The following is an 18,489-nucleotide window of genomic DNA, read 5'->3' as shown; positions in this document are numbered from 1 at the left end:
TTTGGGCGAAGAGGTCGAATTGAATTCGTGCGCTCGGTACACTTTTACCCTCAGTTGTTGGAAAGCTTTTCGCGATTGTGTCGATTGTTTTCAATCCGTGAACGCTCGGTGCAACCTCATTTCGCTGCCAGATGCGTCTCTGCTATTGATTGACACGAAAAGAAGTCAAAGAGTCGCTTGGAAAGAGGGGGTGTAACCAGTGTGCGGTGAAGTTTAAGTGCGCTGTGGAGCGGTGGAGTCGCCTGGTGGTTTTCGTCAAACTCGCAAACAGTGATGGCGGATGAATGAACACGCCAGCAAAAGGAGCGAGTTAAACATCAGGGAATAAACATATGAAGCAAAAGAGAGAAAAAACGAACACGCTAGTGAACCAAGTCAGAATTGTCATAAAAATTATACTTATTGCACTATAGAACATCCGCTCTTATTTCCGTCGAAAAAGAAGTGAAAAACTAATGCAAAAAATAAACACACTCAGTGCTCAGCTACTGTTGCTGATAAGGTGGAAGTTGCTGTGCTGTGTGAGACTTTTCATACGAAGTTTGTGAGCGTTTGCGGTAGGAAGTTTCGTTTCTTAGCGACACAACCCAACGGGGAATAGATTGTTTCCGGCCCCTGGCGCATACATTAGTGTTCGTGCTGAAAGCAATTCACACCTGAATGTATTGCAAAGTGCAGAAACAATCCTTTTCAGTAGGTTCAACGTGTGTCCGGCAGCTTGAAATCGTCCCGAATGGATTCAAGGCAAGCACTGCTTACTTACTCTCAGTTCTCGTGTTTGTGTTGTGAGCGTCCTGTCCTGTGGGTGTTGTACAAAGGATTGTACCGAGCCTTCAAATGCTCCGCACATTCATCGATTCCGAGTCAAACAATGGCGTGTCGATCTGCTGGTTTCCTCCGGTTTTGGTTCTATCCCTTTGTGAACTGTGAACACAACCATTTTGCTCTATTTTTCGTGTCTTTCCTTCCACGGCTCAGTACAATAATTCATCAAATTTCCGAACCATAAATCAATAGCGCATCGACGTTTTATTGTGTTTGCATAACCTCCGTTCGAAAGATTCAGTTTTACAGTCTTAACTGCAGCATTCCCTGTTTTGTATCGTCACTTTTCTTGTAAATGGATCCGTCCCAGACTCGACTTCCACCGGAGGCGACCCATATTTTTGTCCTTCGTTTCAAATTAGCACAACGGAAGCCATTTTCTTCTGCGGTGTACCCTTGTTTTGCTTACATTACCACTGCAAATGAAAGGAAATGGCTTCGCTTTGTTTTAGTTTGTGTACTTTTGTACAATATGGTATATTTCGAGCGCTTGTTACAAGCTCTTTAAACCGAAATGTGCTATTTGTACTTTATTACAAATTTAGAATAAGTGACAATAATAAAGAGAACTAAAAAAGAGCTTACCCACTAATACTCCTTTGGAAAAAAAGAAATACATCATAACTCCATGTTTATATGATTCAAGGCTAGATATTGGAGTTGTTTTTTTTGTATTGAAATTACGCCGTACCTTGTACGAATGGAGGGAGACATTTCATTAACGACGCCCGGTAAATTAGTTCCATAAACATAATATGTTTCCTTTTTCACACCTTCTACACTGGGTGGGTGGCATGGATTTCCCTAGATTTATTTGTTACCTTTTTGCTCATGGTTTTTTTTGTTGTCTTCGTTCCTCCAGGGGTCAACATTTTAGCGCCTGCGAGCACTACAGTCTGCTGACACCGTCAGTACAATCGTCCGGCGGGCCACACTCGAGCAAAACATCGTCCCTAAACGGCATCTCGCCAATCTCCCGAAGGATGAGGCCACGTATTGAAAATTCCATTGGCGGTAAGTTTGTTCTTTTTTTCTACTGTTGGAAATATTCGCTTATTAGTAATTGAGTATTCGCTTAGTAATTGAGTTTTTAAGTAGGGCTCTACAGGTGGTTGTTGAAGTATCTTTTTTAAAATATTTTTTATTTCGATTGTATTTGATGAAACACTAGTGTCATTTTCTTAAAAGATCGTTTTTCGAGCTTCTGATTACACATCTCCTCTTCAATGAAATTGGCGACAGATGAGCAGAACAGCTTCATTTGGAGGTGTGTCAAAATTGCTCCCATCTTTCGTAATGCTCAGTGTCCGTTCGTAAGCAGCGTTTGTTGCAATTTGTAACGATCAGTTTCGGCAGTATGTTAGATCATACTATTTCGGCCAGAACGTAAAGCTAGGACCTAAACGCCTGTTCGTCCCATTCTATTTCCGTCCCGACCGTGCGCCAGAAAATGCCCCAAACATCAGTTAATCGCTTGATCGTTCGTTGGTTGGTTTTTTGTTATTTGGTTGTCGAACAAATTACAATGCGGAGTAAAATAGTAAATTTAGCAAGGCTATTGTCTTCGAACCACGCGTCGAACGTGACTTTACGGTTCTCTATTGTGCGGTATTTTTAGGCACACTGTAGTTGTAGTCCTTCTTCCGCCCGTAGTAGCGGCAGCAGCAACAAACGTTTGTTAATGTATTTTTGTGATCCCGATAAATGGTGAAAACGGGGTAGTCACCTTCCGTATGGCCAGAGGGTGACAAAAGAATGACATACGAAAATCCCGTCAGCAATTTCGCCGAGTCAGGAAGAAACATTGGTAAAATGGGTGTGAAGCAGCGATATTGGGGAAAGACACACTGTCCTTGGTCGGTCAATCAAGCAATTTGGAGATGTTTATTTACAGTACGAATTGTCTTGCGGTGGCTTGCATTCTGTTTCAGTTTTTCTCGAGTGGTTTTTTTTTGTGGTACTGATGCTTCTTGCTTCTACGCAAAAAATATAAAATTTCAATCACAAAAAGTGACCTCGTTTGATGTATTTAGCTTGTTGCATAGACATTGTCTAAGTAAGCTCACCTTCTGATCATATTCTACTATCTGATGATCCAATTTGCATCCAATATAGCCATTTGATCGGATATATGCACAAGTGATTTAAACTATTTCTGTTGCTTAGAATTCCCATTACCGCCAAGGGCGTGATCGTCGGGTCATTCGTGGAGGTTGTGTAATTGAGACTCTTTTTTTATTTTGCACAACGCCTCAATGAACATTAACCGAGCATTCACAATACATCCCACCGGCCAGAACCTGCAAACGTCATCAGTTTTATCAATATGACACAGTTACCAAGCGCAGATTGTAAGTCTGCTATTTCAGCACAATTTACACGATCTGTGCGCGCGTTTAGTTGCTAAGACGAACGGTCGTTGTCTCGTACTGAAACATTTTACCAATTGTGCGTCCATTCATCATTCATTTTTTCACCCCTCACATATCGTAAAGAAGTTCTGAGAAAAGAAGCAACTCACCACGGGAGGAAAAGAAATCAAATTTAAACAAATTAAGCGCTGCCGTGAGCGTCTATCGAGGACAGAATTAACGTAGACGGCGGTCAACAATTGGTTGACAACCCATGGCTATTACGCGCACGATTTAACACTCTTACGTGAAGAGATATATAATGAGAGTTAGAGAAAAAAAAAACCGCAGAATCCACACACGTGCTATCGCAAGTAAATCCTTTGCTTCAAAATTTTGGTCCATCTTGGCGTCAGTGTCGTCGCCACCCCCGGCCTTACGAGGGAAACCACTCTCTTACTCAAAAACCCGTAGACATATTTGAAGCTTCGCCGTGTTTGCCAAAAAGTGATGAACCGTTCAATTTCTCACTCAATCTCCATGACAGCCGCGTTAGTGACAACGTGATATTTCGACGAACGGAACGCGTGTTTCCATGCCCAGCGGGATATGTGGGGCTTCTGACCGTTTTGCACCGTCGGGTTTGCTCATTATGAAACGGGGAAGAGATTCCGATTGATTGCAATCCAATTATAGGTAGGACGGATCGTAACGCCAGGTGCAAATGTACCAGATTTACCGTTTACTCATCATCAGAAGCTTAAGTTTCAAAACGATTATTAGACCATAGCTAGACGCGGTTTTGGTAAATGTAAAATTGATTTTTTTTCTTTGAATAATTTGCTGGAGCTTGGTAACATAACGTAAGTTAATGTAGAGTTAGTTCACAATAACCTTTCATAGCGCAAACTTTAATTCTGTGTGACCTATTTATTCCTCACTATGTCTATTCCTATGTCAACATAGGCCTTTCAAGCTCATCATACCAAATCGAACTTTTTCACTCGCATGCACATGCACAGTTTCTAATAACCGAGCTCATTACGTAGCAATAGTTGTGATTGTACTGACGAATCCTTTCAGACGTAATATGGGTAAAGATTATTAATGTCAAGCTAATAAAGCCCATCGGACGTAAGCTTTGAAGTTTGTATGAACAGCTTACATAGCGTTGTGTGCGAAGGAACTAGCGTCACTTCCGGCTTACACTGATCCTAATCCACCTTTATCCACCCACAAACCATACCCTTTCGTAGAGGGGTTTGGTGACTTGCGTCATGAAGTGTATGCCAACGGCAACAAGGAAACGTCTCGCGTTGTTGATGGATAAGAGGGCTGATACGCATTGATCGTTGAAAGTGTGAAGGGAAAATGGCATGCGGGAAACATAAGTGTTGAATGCATGACCTATGTAGCAATATCAGCACACTCAACGTAGTGCGACTTACGACAAATGAAGAGTTTAGTGCGTATTTCTTTCCTCAAAATGGAGGCCATATCTCTCGTCTGTAAAGTTATTCTAGCAGTGCGAGATTTGTGAAGATAGTTTCAGGTTTATTTCCGTCCTGTTACGAGGTACGTAACTGCGCATACTGTCATATAAGCTTCCCATTTGAACTCTGTACTATTTGCCGAAGAAGTTTTGTCAAAATTAATGCGGTTTTAGGATTTTTTCCCCCACCTGTTTGATAAAATTTACTACATTCTATTTTTTTTCCTGGAAAGAGCCTGCTAAAAGCAGTTTTAAAGAATTTGTATCATTTTGTTTTTTACTCACCTCCATGATAAGTGGAGCGAATTTTTGGGGCTTCAAAATTCGCATCTACTTCACGAATCTGCACGTGATGCTTTTTGATAGAGATATGCTAACCACTTTATCTGCCCAAAGGTATCACTCTGGATAAAATCGCTTTATTTTTCGGATTGTAGTGTAAATTTGCATTCGCAATGCGTGATTGATTTATTTGCGCTAAGTATCGTGCCAACTTGTAACGCATATCAAATGTTTACCTAACCGTGATAAAACCTGGAAGTGATGCAAAACATTCGTGTAACATACAACTTTATTGTATATACAGGATATACTAACGTGCTGACTCATATAAGCTGGTTTGTGTGGTGGTGCACGTGAAGCGAAAAACCCAAGCTACGCTACATTATCGTTCACTTTAATTAAGTTAGCCACAAAGAACTTGACCTCCATGTGGCCGTTTACGGAACACTTTTACAATGTGCAATTTTTTATGTCCAACTAAGGGTAATAGAAAGTTAGTAAATGCTTAGTTAGTAAATGTTTGAAGTATAATAGAGTCCATACTGGTGGCATGCAATCGGAAAGGAAAGTTTGATTGATTCACGCCTTGCTGCAGGATATCGATTATAGTTCAATGGGGATGATGGATGGCTTACCTTTTTCCAACGTAATTTCTTTTTCACTGGTATGGTTGCAATTTAGAATCGTTTTTCATCACCGTTTAGTAAACCACTCGATCGGAACACTTTTCATTCGAACGGAAGGCACAGCAGCAGAAACACTTCGGATCAAACTTCGGAGGTCGAGAAGTTGACAGGGTTTCTCCTTGAAGTTTGGATGGGTTCCCAGAACCCATAGAACCAGTGCGTTGTTGATTCTATTTGTGGATCTAGTTGACGTTCGCATGTTCTTGACCTCGGTCTCAAGTGCTCAAGGCAATGCTTTTGTATACTCGGCGTGAGCAATGCCACTGATGATGGTTGTTTGATTAGTGTGCATTATCAGTAGTAGTCGGTAATCGGTCCACCTCGCTCTCTATAATCGATCGGATGAGAAGCGTGCTCTACTATCCCCGAAACAGTAGTAGTACGTAGTCGTCTGTCCAGCTCTACAACGCCATTTGCAATCGGCAAATCGGTACCGTTCACGTGCAACAGCCTGTGTATGGGTGTCGATATTCCGAAAGGATGATAAACACACACGGATAGCGGCGAGTGAACCACCACCACCAAACCGCACCCGGTGCACGCTATCGATGGAATCGGGAAGCGTGCCTTCCAAATTGTGTAGTAAATACATGCAACAGACATAAGACGGTTGTGTGTGGGTATCTTTTTTTTGTTCTCCTCTGTTTTGCAAGATAGCCGGCATTACGTCTCCCGGTGCTCCATCCCTTGCTGCTGCTGCTGCTGCTGTACGGTCGATGGACAGGTTTCCCGCTGCGTCAGTAGAAAGAGACCAACTCCCCCGATCGAAACCTGAAACAGCACCGTGTTGTCAGTCGATTGGTAGTACTCGCCGGGACAACACTTGCCGCACGTAGATCCGCCGGTCTTGTGTGAGACTAGTAGCAAGTCCCCGCAGTAAGGCAAATCTATTTGCTTCACCTTCACAGGCTTCTGGAGGTCCTTCGGGAAATTTACAAAGTGTAGTTACTGTCGCGAGGATACAACATTTTGCCGCCACTATGCGGTTCTTCCAGCAGTCCTAGCAACGTTGTGCGCTCAGACGAATGTGTCACGAAACTGTGTCAAAAATAGGCAAACTAAAAGTGTGATCACTCGAAGACAAACCGAGGGAAAAGCATCAACCTGTCAGTTTTACGCAATTGCCGTGCACATGGAGCAAGTGGACCAGTGCTGGGAAGGATGTACCATTTTGGTGAAATTCGCTAATACAACCGTGACTCTAAGCGGTATATTTGGCCGTCGGTGTAACGAAGCACGTGGAAAGCAGTACCGTCGAAACCGACGACCCGGAAGGTGGTGACAAATTTGGTTGTGTGTTTGCAATTGGTTTGAAAGCTACTTGTCACACAGTCGATAACATTAACCTGAACCCGGGATTCAGTTCGCGTACGAAGAATTCACGAACGGCAAATGCAAGAACTGCAAAATGTGTACGGTGCACATATGCGGAAAAAAGGCCGTGCCTTATCTGTGATCTGTGATAGGTAAAAGCTAGTTAAAACCGCTAGCCCATAACCTTTTGGATGTCCTCTAGTGGGTGTTTGTATGATATCCGTGTGTTAACTTCCGTCCTTCCGTCCACGCGACAATCGCTTCCCAGTAAAGCGCCGACTCGAAGTGTGCACGAAACGTGACCTAAAAGGGAGCAATTAAAAATAGCGATTTCAACTGGCCGTTTCGCCTTTCATATGCTTTGCAATTTGAAGAATTACCGATTTGGGCGGTTCAAAATGACCAGAAAAAATACCATCAAATTTTCGTACGATAGTGGTAAGTAATTGAATTATTGATTGAGTAATTCGAGCTTCTTCTGTAGGTGTTGTCGAACTACTTAAAGAATGTAAATTGAAATTGAAAAGAAACATTTTTAATAGCTTTAAATTAGTACAAGTGTTGCCAATTAGAGAGATCTTGGTTTTTGGTTTTAGAATGACGTGTGTAAGGTGTGATATTAAAAGATTTGAAGGGCGACCCTGAAGAGGCTGCTACTTTTAAGACGAAGGACAAACAATTAGTCCTAATTGCATTACGGGATGATATACATTTTTTCCCCCCTTACTGGAACTCAGCATTTATTACGATTATCTATTGACGTCAGGATTCACAACTCTTTTTACGAATGAATGTCGGATGCTCTTATTTTACTGGAATGCTTTGAACGCGTGCAGCAAAATGAAAGCCAAACATACCAAAATGATCTCACATACAGTGTTGGTGTGCCCGATGGTAAGATGCACAATTTTGCCCTTACGGTCAGTGCAAAACTCTCGCTAGACTTTCTTTTGGTGGTGAGATTTTATTTGTAAACAAATATGGAAATATTCGCAACGCTATCTGAAGCGACGTATCACAGTAAGTCCTGGGCATGTAATGAGTGCGGACGGTACTATACCACAAACACAAAGATCATTACGGGTTAATATGAGTATATTCTGGTGTCTAATGGTAGCTCATTAATGGACTCATGAAACTGATGTTAATTTGGGTGTTTTGATGTGTAAAATATGGCGGATGTAATGACTTCAACAAATTATTTATCTATATCCATTAATGTAATGATTGCAGCACAGACAAATTTGCTATCTGTTAATACATTTATTCCATTACCGTTTAGAGTATGAAAGCCAAACATCGTCATGTTACGGATCAAAAATGAAAGGAACGCATATCGAATTATCGCACGTTGCAATTTACCGCCACGCGTATACGCTCCAATTCTTGGTTGGTTGCAGTCTCTAGGTATTATTATTTCATTATCCCCTATCGCCCTTTGGCCACTGTTTGTGAGACACATTCTCACCGGAACGCCTTTTCCTTTCCTTATTGGATCTACTACTACCCGGCAAGTGTCTGCCGGGAAGGTGACTGATAATTGTGGATATTTATGATTACCTTGCGGTCGGATTACGTCGTGCCACTGTCACCGTGTGGGGTGGCATTATAATGGATTTGTGCGTGTCTTTTTTTTACGAGCTATAATAGCCACTCACTGGCAAGGAAGCCGCATTATGGTTAATAGTAGTGAAAGATGATTGCTAAGAAAGTGATTGGAAAATGGGTATGTAAAATTTGTTAAACAATATCCATCACATCATTGGCACCACCTGCTTGGAATTTCACATGTTGACTGATCACCCAGATCACCATTTTTCGCCTCGGGTTAAACTGTCGAAATAGCGTCACGCGTACAGCGGGCAATACACGAAATCTTGTTGAACCTAACACCAGCCACGTGCCAACGAGGCGATTGTTTATAATTAACGTTTTGGCTTTTATTTTTAGTTTATTATGAACGTCTTGCCACTGGCTTGCAAACAATCGCACACAGCATCGATTTCTTCTTCCCCCACCGTATGGTGGGGAAGAAGTATACAATTAGGAGTGAATGAATTTTCGCACAATATTTACATATGAACACTTTATAAAACAAACATCTCGCTTTTCTGTTTCGGAAGGAATTATTTTTATGATTTTGGAGTGATTTTGTTTGTTTAAGAAATAAAATACTTCACGGTTTATTGAAACTACTTTATCTCTTTTCGCCTGTTATGTGGACTACTACATAATTAACGTATCATGATTGATTAACAGCTTGAAAATGTTGTTAATTGTTATTTTGACACGGATCTGGCGAGAACCCATGATCAGCATGTTGGCCGCTGCAAACCAATATATCGACAGATAAAGAAATTACAATCCAAAAAGTAAACTCAAATCGGTACTCAATTTTTTTTTCATTTTGAAGGTCCGTTTAATTTTGTTCGGTCGTAATTAGGTTATTCGTGTTTTTATAATTCTTCGTAGTAATTTAATGATGTGATGTACAGCGATATAGATCTTTATATAGAAACCAAGCACAAACGACGGCCAGTCGGCACATTTTATAAATGTTGGCAATCCTCCAAAGTATATGATGCACAGCAGACACGTACCAATGTTTGTGACATGATTCCGTTTGCACAAAAAAAAAAGAATGAATAAAATCTGCAACATCTCGCACTCATCATCGTCTGGGAAACACCCGGCAGACTTTGCACCAACAAGTAAAACCCCGTCACGTTCAGTGACAGAAAAGTGCACGCTTGAAAACAAATGTTTTTTCCCGGCTCAATTGATGCAGAGTTTGCCACTATTCCTACCATCCTGCGAGTGCAATGCATATTCTTTCGGTCAACTTAGAGCGCCACCAGTCCATTGCATCCGACTAGCGCAGGTCAACGACCGTGCGTCAACACGTGTGCCAACCTAAAATACACAGGCGAAAAAGCAAAAACTACAACACAAAAAAAAGCACCCCAAATTGCATTCGACGGTTTCACGCTCCCAGTAGTGTGCAATGGAAAGAAATGTGTCGTAATTAACGCCACAAGAGTAGAATTAGCTCGACGGGTCTGCATCAGGTTCTCGGCAAATAGTAACACGCGATGTGTATCCTGCTGGTTGAGAGTTAATTTTAGCATTTATAATGCATTTGCACATTCGTACGAAGGTGAAAGTAATAGTCGTCCAATGCGTGCAAATGCGGAAGTTGTTCGGACGCCCTCGTCGTCTACTAATGAGATTGACTGTTTGATGACCCATATAAAACACTGCAGCATTTGGAGTGCTCGTGGCTAATATTCTAAATTGCAATCATGTGAAATATGACTGATATCGCTTGAAGGTATCTTCTGGTTCACTTTTATTTTACAATATTGATAAGCGTTTAATGAGGTGAGGTGTAGTATCACGTTAATTTATTGCCCCACACAATCGACACGCAGCTAGCCGATGGTCACGCGCTAATTAGACGATTCACTGTCAAATTGCGCTCCACTTAGTGTGCTTCTTCTACGGCGCTCCTATTTACTACCTCCTCCACCATGCATGGAATGATCATGGGAGTCAGCAAACGGACTCCCGGGAACGTGACTTTCTTGTGACACTTTCAGTTGCAAGTGACTCGGGGAATCTGTTTTATTTTTTTTGCGTGATGGTAATAACCGCGCCTAAAGGGTGGCAATAAATGCGCTATCTTGCTTACTAGTATCGGGACGTTCGGTTTCGTGTGGGAGAAGTCCTCAATTACTGTGACTGTTGTGAATAGCTTCCTGATTGTTCACTATCTTTTTTTCCATTATCAACGACGGACAGACCCTGCATGTTGGTTTCAATTAATAAGACGTTTTTTTATTCGCAACGATGATAGTCGTTTTGTCACTAAAACATCTGATTGTAAAGTACCGATTATTGTCTTGAAATTGGAAATACCTATGATAAGGATAGTCGGAAGCTGAAATCACTACCCAGCCTCACGATTACTCATTGCTTCAATAGATTTTCGAGTGGATAGCTTTGAGTATGGCGGTTTTTGCTTTCTTTTCAATCATGATCATCAATCAATAATGATCAGCAATGGTAATGATAGTGTAATTGTCCTTATCTGATTGGACATTATTTTTGTGGAGCATCCTAATTGCTCTAGTTTCTGTTGTACAGTTGTGTACCATTCAATTACTGCTGTTTGAAGATTAATTATTCAAACACATTCTTTGCAAATCTTCACCAATAAAAGAGTTGTTCGTTCCTTTATGCTCGTTTAAATGGAACTACATCCAGAGTAAGTTAAAACTCAATTTGAAAATAAAATGCACAGTTATCACGCGATCGTTGGTAAAGCATTAAGCTACAATCGGTATAAACGTTGTTTGAATGTAAAAATCTGGAATACTCCGGTTTGCGGAAATTGTTTGACGCGCAAAAAGTACGCCTCGAAGATTCGCAAACTTCTTCCTCCCCGTTTCATCCAGTTTTTTGTTTTACACTGTTTAATCGATAGGCATTCCTTCGCGATGTAGCTGCAACCGTGCAGCAAAATAAGCAAGAGTTGTCGGTTTTTATCAATACATGCCACCAACCTCAAACCGCACAAAACCGCGTTGGGGAGGGTGTATCTTGATCTTCGGCAAAGTGACTTCCTTCCAATATAAATCGCCTGAGCAACCAGCGAAAGAGCGTAGAAGTTATCTAATCAAGGTTTTTCGACCAAAATAAACTTCCGTTCATGGTCATTGCAACGCGCTGCAGAGGGGCTTAGTAAGGGACAAATAATGAACTTAAAGCTTAAGTTAAATGTCGGTCAAACGATCTTTTAGCTTTTGGACATTCCCAAGCTATTTCTTGCCCAACTATAAGGTATCAAATTTGTTTAATTCAATATATTGTTCGTAGTCGGTTTATGCATCAACAGCTTCGACAACAACAACTAACCTGTCCCTTAGTTACCGCTGTTTATGTTTCCAGTTCTTTAGACATCTTCCCCCCGGTTGGTTATGTTGTAAACAAACATTGTCGGACTATACCGAACTGAACCATCCCGCCGAGGTGTGTTTTACCTTGGAGTCTTCTCACCTTTCCACCTCACTACATGCCATTGTTTTCCCTTACCGGTTTTTCCGTTGTTTACGCGCTCAAAATTTGTATGGTGCGCGTGTATAATGTTTTGCTGACGTTCGCTAACCCGTGCTCGTAGCTTCTCACGTTGTTTGGACGATCCAGAATTTGGGGCTCCACGCGAAATAGTCGATGTTCATAAAACCCGTTGAATTTCGAGGTCAACTGTCAACACCGCGCGTGACAACCGCCCCAACTCGCCAAATATTGTTTGCGACAATTTTTCCTTCCATTATTGCGTATTGCTTTTGCGACGTGAACCGATACTTCTCTCCATCTCTCCTCTCCCCCATCGTGGTAGTTTTTGTTTTGCATTTATTTACTGCAAATGTCTTAAAATTATGATCATTTTACTTGGGAGAAACAAAGCATACACAACTCTAGGAATTGAAAGTCCACGTGCTTCTACTAAGCTTAGGCACGTGTTCGCCACGTTGGAGAAACAGACATGTTGCTTTAAGTGCCTCCCGTGATCACCTTTGCCCATGCAACGAATGTGACAAATAGGCGGCAGTGACGGTGCGTCATGATCGGCAAAATCGTGCATTTACACGAGCCCCTACAGATGCACACAAATATACCCGCGGATGCAACGGATTTCCGCGAAGACACGAATAAAACGGCTACCCTTTATCGTGGATCGCGTGATTCGCATAAATCAACGACCTGCTCGCCGCGTGCGTATGGTGCGTGTATGTGTGGGATCGCTCCATTACTCACAGGAGATAAACGTTTATCTTTCCGTCTGCGTAGGTTGCTTTATGGATGTTTTGTCTCGCCTTTTGTGTGTGATAACGTCCCACCGCTGTGCTAAATTATCCGCAATGATAGCTAAAACAATCTTAAAACGATAAGAGCACATGAGTGAGCAGCGGCCATGTCGTCTTCCTGCTGAATGGCGTCTTTGTTTGATGTGTAGATTTACATAGACCTAAGACCCTGAAAGACAAGACAAATGCAAAAAAAATCCAACTTTATCATGCAAAGATAAACAATTGTTATACGTATTAGGAAGTGTTTCGTAAGCGGTATGAATGATGTAGACGTAAGATAACATTAATTTAAAATAAATATTATTAATGTGTATCAAAACATGCAGTTATTACAATTCTTTTTTCAAAAATCAATTTCCTTACAGACGATGCCATGGAAAGCTGCGGTTATCTGAAGTTCACCGACGATAACATGAAATCGAACTTTCTGCAGAGCCTTAGCACGATGCGCAAAAATCGGCTTTTCTGCGACGTGGTTTTGCTGGTAAGGTTGATGCAATTGCACAAACGAATTTAAAAAAAAAAACAAACGATAACAATATTATTGTGTTTGTCCTTTTTTCAGGTGGAAAACACAGAAATCCATGCGCATCGCAATGTGCTAGCTTGTGTGTCGCCACAGCTGATGGAGCTGTTCAGCACGGATGCGGTAAAGATCATTAAGCTAGCCAAAAGAACCACTAGGGCTTAAGAGGTTTTTCTTTCCCATCCAACTCATTACAGGGTACACTGAACGGTGGACCAACCGCTGCCAGTGACGCCAAGCTGCCGTGCTATCGGCTGAACGGGCAAATCACGAAGCACGGTCTGATGTATCTGGTCGAGTATGCCTACACCGGATCATTGGAAGTGCCCGATGAGATGGTGAGTGCTAGTATGCGTTCGCATCTAAGACAAGCCCGCAAATTGTTTCCGTTCGCGACCGGCTAGTGTTTGATTTAGAAAAGCATCCGTACACGGGTGTACGAGAAGAGCACACAACCAAACACACGCATGTGTTTTGTGTGGCTATGCATCACATAGCCTACAGAAGTTTGTCGTTTTAATGGTAGCCCGATCGCACTAGTGATCGCAGTCGGCAGATATCGTTCGCTGTGGCTGTTTGCTAATGTTCCGCCATGGAACATGGAACAGTGACAACGGATAGTCATTTGCCAACTGTGTCACTACGCATACGGACACGCCATTGTTCCACTTGCCCGCGGCTTCACCGGCCGGGCTTCTGGTGGCACGGCAAACGGAAACAACGGCACACTCTTCCCATCTTCCCCATTTTACCGCCTCCTCCCGGCGGCCCTTCAGAATACATACACGCACACTACTGACGCGCCGCGTGTGGCACGATACCGCTAGAGGAGAAGGAGAACTCGAGAAAGACACAGGCACTGTTACGACAAAACATTTTCTAGATCCGCGATGTCTATCTCGCTGCCTGGCAGCTGAAGATCGATAGTGTGGTGAAGGAGTGCGCCCGTCATCTTGTGAGCGAGCTGGAACCGGACATCTGCATCGAGACCCGTTCGCTGCCCGGCATCGAGCGAAACCGTCGCTTCGTGCAGGAGGTCGATGCGTACATCGCGAAAAACTTTCATCTCGTGTCGGAGACGGCCGGCTTCCTGCAGCTGCCCTGCGTCCTGATTGAGGTGCTGTACCAAACGCGCCAGGAGATGTCGCTGGTGGCGGAATGTTCCCTCGGTCGGCTCGTTATCGATTGGATTCGCCGGCAAATGACGGAAGGGGATGTGTCGGTGAGTAGAAAGCGGAAAAGCAAGGAAAGCTTTCTACATGTTTGGTGTATGATTTAATACAAACTTCGATTACGCAGGTATCTGCTCTACTGGAACGCTCACACATGCTGTATTTGGCACTGGACAATTCACTGCAGGACTGTGCCGATTTGCCACCGGGCCAGGAGTCGGAGAGCGATTTGGTGCAGGATTACAAGCGGCTAGTGCTAAAGTGTCCAAGCAATAAGAAACACCGTAAAGCGCTGAAAACTCCAGGCCGGCCGCGAATGATATTGTATAGCCGTGACATTGGTGATCGTAGCGATGCAACGGATGCTGCCGCGACAGAAATGGATTGGAGTTTGGTTGGATGCAGTAAGCTTTCTGGTAAGTTTCAACTAACCTTCCGCTGCAATCCAGTGTTGATGAGAAAATCCAACCCAGCGCAAACATAATTTTTATAACATTTTATTCTTTCCCAGATCACTCATACGTTGCGCTGGTTACGCTGAATGGCAATCTTGCCCGGTTATCTATTCAGCTACGGTTGAATATTCCCACAACACCGTCACCAATCAATACGCCAGATGTCATGAGTACCAGTGTGAGCCGGGATGAAGACCTGGACGAGTGCCAACAGCCGGAACTGTTCTGCGAGGTAGCAACCATGTCTGGCCCGAAATGTGGTCTCGGTGTAGCCGAACTTGAAGGTAAGCTGCTCGTTTGCGGTGGATACGATCGAGCTGAGTGTCTGCGCTCGGTAGAATCGTACTGTCCGGAAACAAACAGCTGGACGCAACAGTCAAACATGGGCGAGGCACGCGGACGCGTCCAGATAGCAGTTATCGACGGAACAGTGTACGCGGTCGGTGGCTGTAACGGAACGACGGAGCTCGATTCGGTCGAGTATCTTGCAAAGGCGGAACGAAAGTGGAAGAAGATGTGCAAACTACCTCTCGCTCGGAGTAACGCAGGCGTGTGTGCGTTGAATGGTAAAATTTATTGCATCGGAGGCTGGAACGGGCAGAGCGGCATCAAGCAGTGCGACGTGCTAAAACCGGACGAGAACCGCTGGTTCTCAATTGCTCCATTGCATACGGGACGCTATCAGGCTGGTGTTACGGCATACGGTGGCAAGCTGTGGGTCGTCGGTGGAAGTGATGCGTGGAATTGCATTGGATCGGTAGAGGTGTACGATGTGGAAGCAAATCAGTGGACGCTGGGACCTTCTCTTTCAACGGCTAGGTATGATAAAGTGGGAACGTTTGTATGATCCGTATCATATGCTGATGAAGATATCTCTATTTTTCCTCGTCTCTTGTTTCTATCAACATTTAGACGTGGTTGTGGGCTGGCCGAGTACAATGGCAAGCTGTATGCTGTTGGAGGTAGTGATGGATCACATTCACTCAACACGACCGAATGCTACGACGAGGAAAGCAAATGTTGGATTGCCGGACCCAATCTCACTTCGCCACGCTCAAACGTATCGGTTGCGGTGGTTCAGAATCGGCTCTACGCGATCGGTGGGTTCTCTGGTAAGACGTTCCTTAGCACGGTTGAATACCTGGACGCAGCTACAAACGAGTGGACCACCTTCGTACCACAAACGAGCGCCAACATTGATTCGTTGCTCGAGAACTCGCTACGGGCAGCTCTGCAGAATGTGAGATCCTCATCATCGACCTCTTCATCTCCGGATCATCTGAGCGGAAACGGTGGTGCTAATGAGAGCACCTTCAAACCGATACACACGGCGCTAAATAACGAGTACAACCGGCAGCAGCATTCGCCGAAGGCAACGGCTGGCCCAAAGCAAGATATTCTGTTCCCATCGGTGCAGAACATCGCCAAATCGGCTCTGCTAGAAGATGAGCAGGACGACCATGACAACGGGGACCTGAGCAAGAGCAATACCGCGACCAAGACAGCACAGGAGAACAGTATTAGTCTGCTGCAGCAACTGGCGGCCAACAAGTGTACGGAGATAGCGACCGCCGGCAATCATTCCAGCTAACCGACGCTGGCAGCCACCGGTTTGAGTGCGGTTTCGATTGACACAAGTGAAGCTAACTTTCGCGCTGTTGACTGTAACAATAGTGATGAGGTAGATTAATCTTGTGTAGCTGTCTATACAGAATTCCAGCCTATTTTTTTGCAAACTATAACCGTCTTTCTTACTGGCTATATTTACTAAATGCGGATGAGCAGATGTTTTTTTACGAAACCCGAACAGAAACTCTTTCGAAATCTATTACACTGAGGAGGTCCGTTTAATGTAGATCCGGTACAAACGTGTGCGCCAAGTAAGCAAACAGCGCTACATTTTAAAACGTTGCAAAGAGCTGAGCTAGGTAAAAGGTGAGATGAGAGTTATTGCAAAGTATATGTAAACTGTTCTAGTTAATAAGTGGTAACTGAGTATAGTTGTTTTTTTTTCTTCTTTCCAATAATGCAATTCTGTTTGTTCTGCGGGATGAATAGATCTGCAATTTCTCTACATTTAAGAAGGAAGAAGATTAGAAGAAGTATGATGAAAAAGCATCTTAATGGTAATAATCTAAAGGTGATTAAGTTTGCCTACCTTGCCTTCACACCCATCTCGTTTTGTAAGTAATGCAGGACTCTTTAGGACATATGCTACGCTTTTAGAAATTTCTTAAACAAGATCTTAAACAGTAGGTGTTTTGCTATGAATTACGCGGTACATTCTCAGTTCGGAACAGTTTTTTTGCTATGAGTGAGTTAGAACTTTCAATAGACAAGCGCCAATATTGACCACACTGTGAAGAAAATTATCGTGCGCTCATTTCGTATATGTCGATAGGTAAAACTCTCGTGGTCAAACTCATTAGAAGCACTTTGAATATACATATAAGAGCGCTCCGCACAGCCCTACATGCGCGCATTCCTGGTGTGTTTATGAAAATTCATCGAACTGCAGTACTCTTGAAAGCGCCCCAAAAACGCGCCAGCACAGGGTTATTCTAAACTACTTGTATAATTATACTACACAACATTTAGGCATACGGTCATCACCGTTTAGGGTGCAGGGAGTAGCGAAGGTCCATTTTATATGTCCGGAAAATGACAGTGAATTTGTGTGAAAACATCATCCATTACATGCAAGCCAAGGCAGGAGATGTTATTAAAAGCGAGACGTTCTTGAATAAGAAAAACAGGAAACCTTAATGGTGTGTTTGCTAATGAAGGTGTTAAGTTTCACTCATCTTTAAATATTAAACTATTAAATTACACATACAAACAAAACTGAAGGAAATATGTAGATTGATAAGCTCTACTCTGCACGGAATTATTATTCGTATAGAATTTTTTATCGGTACAGGCCGAAAAAAAATATGCTTTATTCAGTTTTCTCTTGAGAAATTTGCAGAATCTAGTCGAAGACAGAAATAATAAGTGGTAAGTGCACATTTGTCCGCTAGAATGATTACGCATACAATATTGTTCATCGTGTCCACATAAGTTCCACTGGTACAAGTACTTGGTAAGTACTTGGTAAAAAGTTTCAGATCAATAATTACTTCGTTGGCTAATTGAAAGCGATATTTCAGGAACAATTTATTTGGGATTTTTGGAAACTTTTGATTTCATTTGATGGGGGACCCTTTTGATTTAATTTTTCTTTCTATTTAAACTTTTACTTATTGACAGATATGTTCAACTCTCTTTATAGATTACGTTCAGTCAGAAATGTATTACAATCTTAGTTATCAGAAGCGGATCAAGCTTTTGAAGAGCATCAAAAATTTCGGGACCCTATAGCCCCGGGCCCCTGTAGCCTCGAGGTGCCCCGAGGCCGCTTAGTTTGCGTAGTGGATGATCCGCGTGGCCATGATCGTGAACGAGCAAATCGAAATCAAATTCTATAATTTTCCCGCGCGAACTACACCATTTGGTTGATTGTCCGAAGCTTGA

The 18,489-nt window shown here is 42.9% G+C and overlaps 1 protein-coding gene across 2 annotated transcripts; it reads left to right on the top strand.

The window, feature by feature from the left end:
* LOC125763051 (influenza virus NS1A-binding protein-like) lies at positions 1-17,863 on the top strand. 2 transcript variants are annotated; one of them, XM_049425819.1, is made up of 9 exons: positions 1-744; positions 1,688-1,839; positions 13,189-13,307; positions 13,389-13,472; positions 13,547-13,687; positions 14,233-14,571; positions 14,649-14,937; positions 15,033-15,795; positions 15,889-17,863. In XM_049425819.1, exons 1-9 carry the CDS (start codon positions 734-736, stop codon positions 16,565-16,567), a joined length of 2,577 nt encoding a protein of 858 aa, XP_049281776.1. In that variant the 5' UTR covers positions 1-733; the 3' UTR covers positions 16,568-17,863. The 2 variants fall into 2 exon arrangements, with proteins under 2 accessions (XP_049281776.1, XP_049281777.1); XM_049425820.1 differs by lacking the exons at positions 1-744; positions 1,688-1,839 and adding an exon at positions 7,044-7,388.
* The last annotated feature ends 626 nt before the right edge of the window (positions 17,864-18,489 follow it).

The sequence above is a fragment of the Anopheles funestus genome, chromosome 2RL (genome assembly GCF_943734845.2).
Source record: "Anopheles funestus chromosome 2RL, idAnoFuneDA-416_04, whole genome shotgun sequence".
NCBI classification, from domain to species: Eukaryota; Metazoa; Arthropoda; class Insecta; order Diptera; family Culicidae; genus Anopheles; species Anopheles funestus.
This window is presented reverse-complemented; position numbering and strand designations above follow the sequence as displayed.

Coding starts and splice junctions, on each gene's coding strand:
- LOC125763051 (XM_049425819.1), top strand. Junction 1,840..13,188: donor TATTGAAAATTCCATTGGCG/GTAAGTTTGTTC, acceptor ATTTCCTTACAG/ACGATGCCATGGAAAGCTGC. Junction 14,938..15,032: donor TGGATGCAGTAAGCTTTCTG/GTAAGTTTCAAC, acceptor ATTCTTTCCCAG/ATCACTCATACGTTGCGCTG.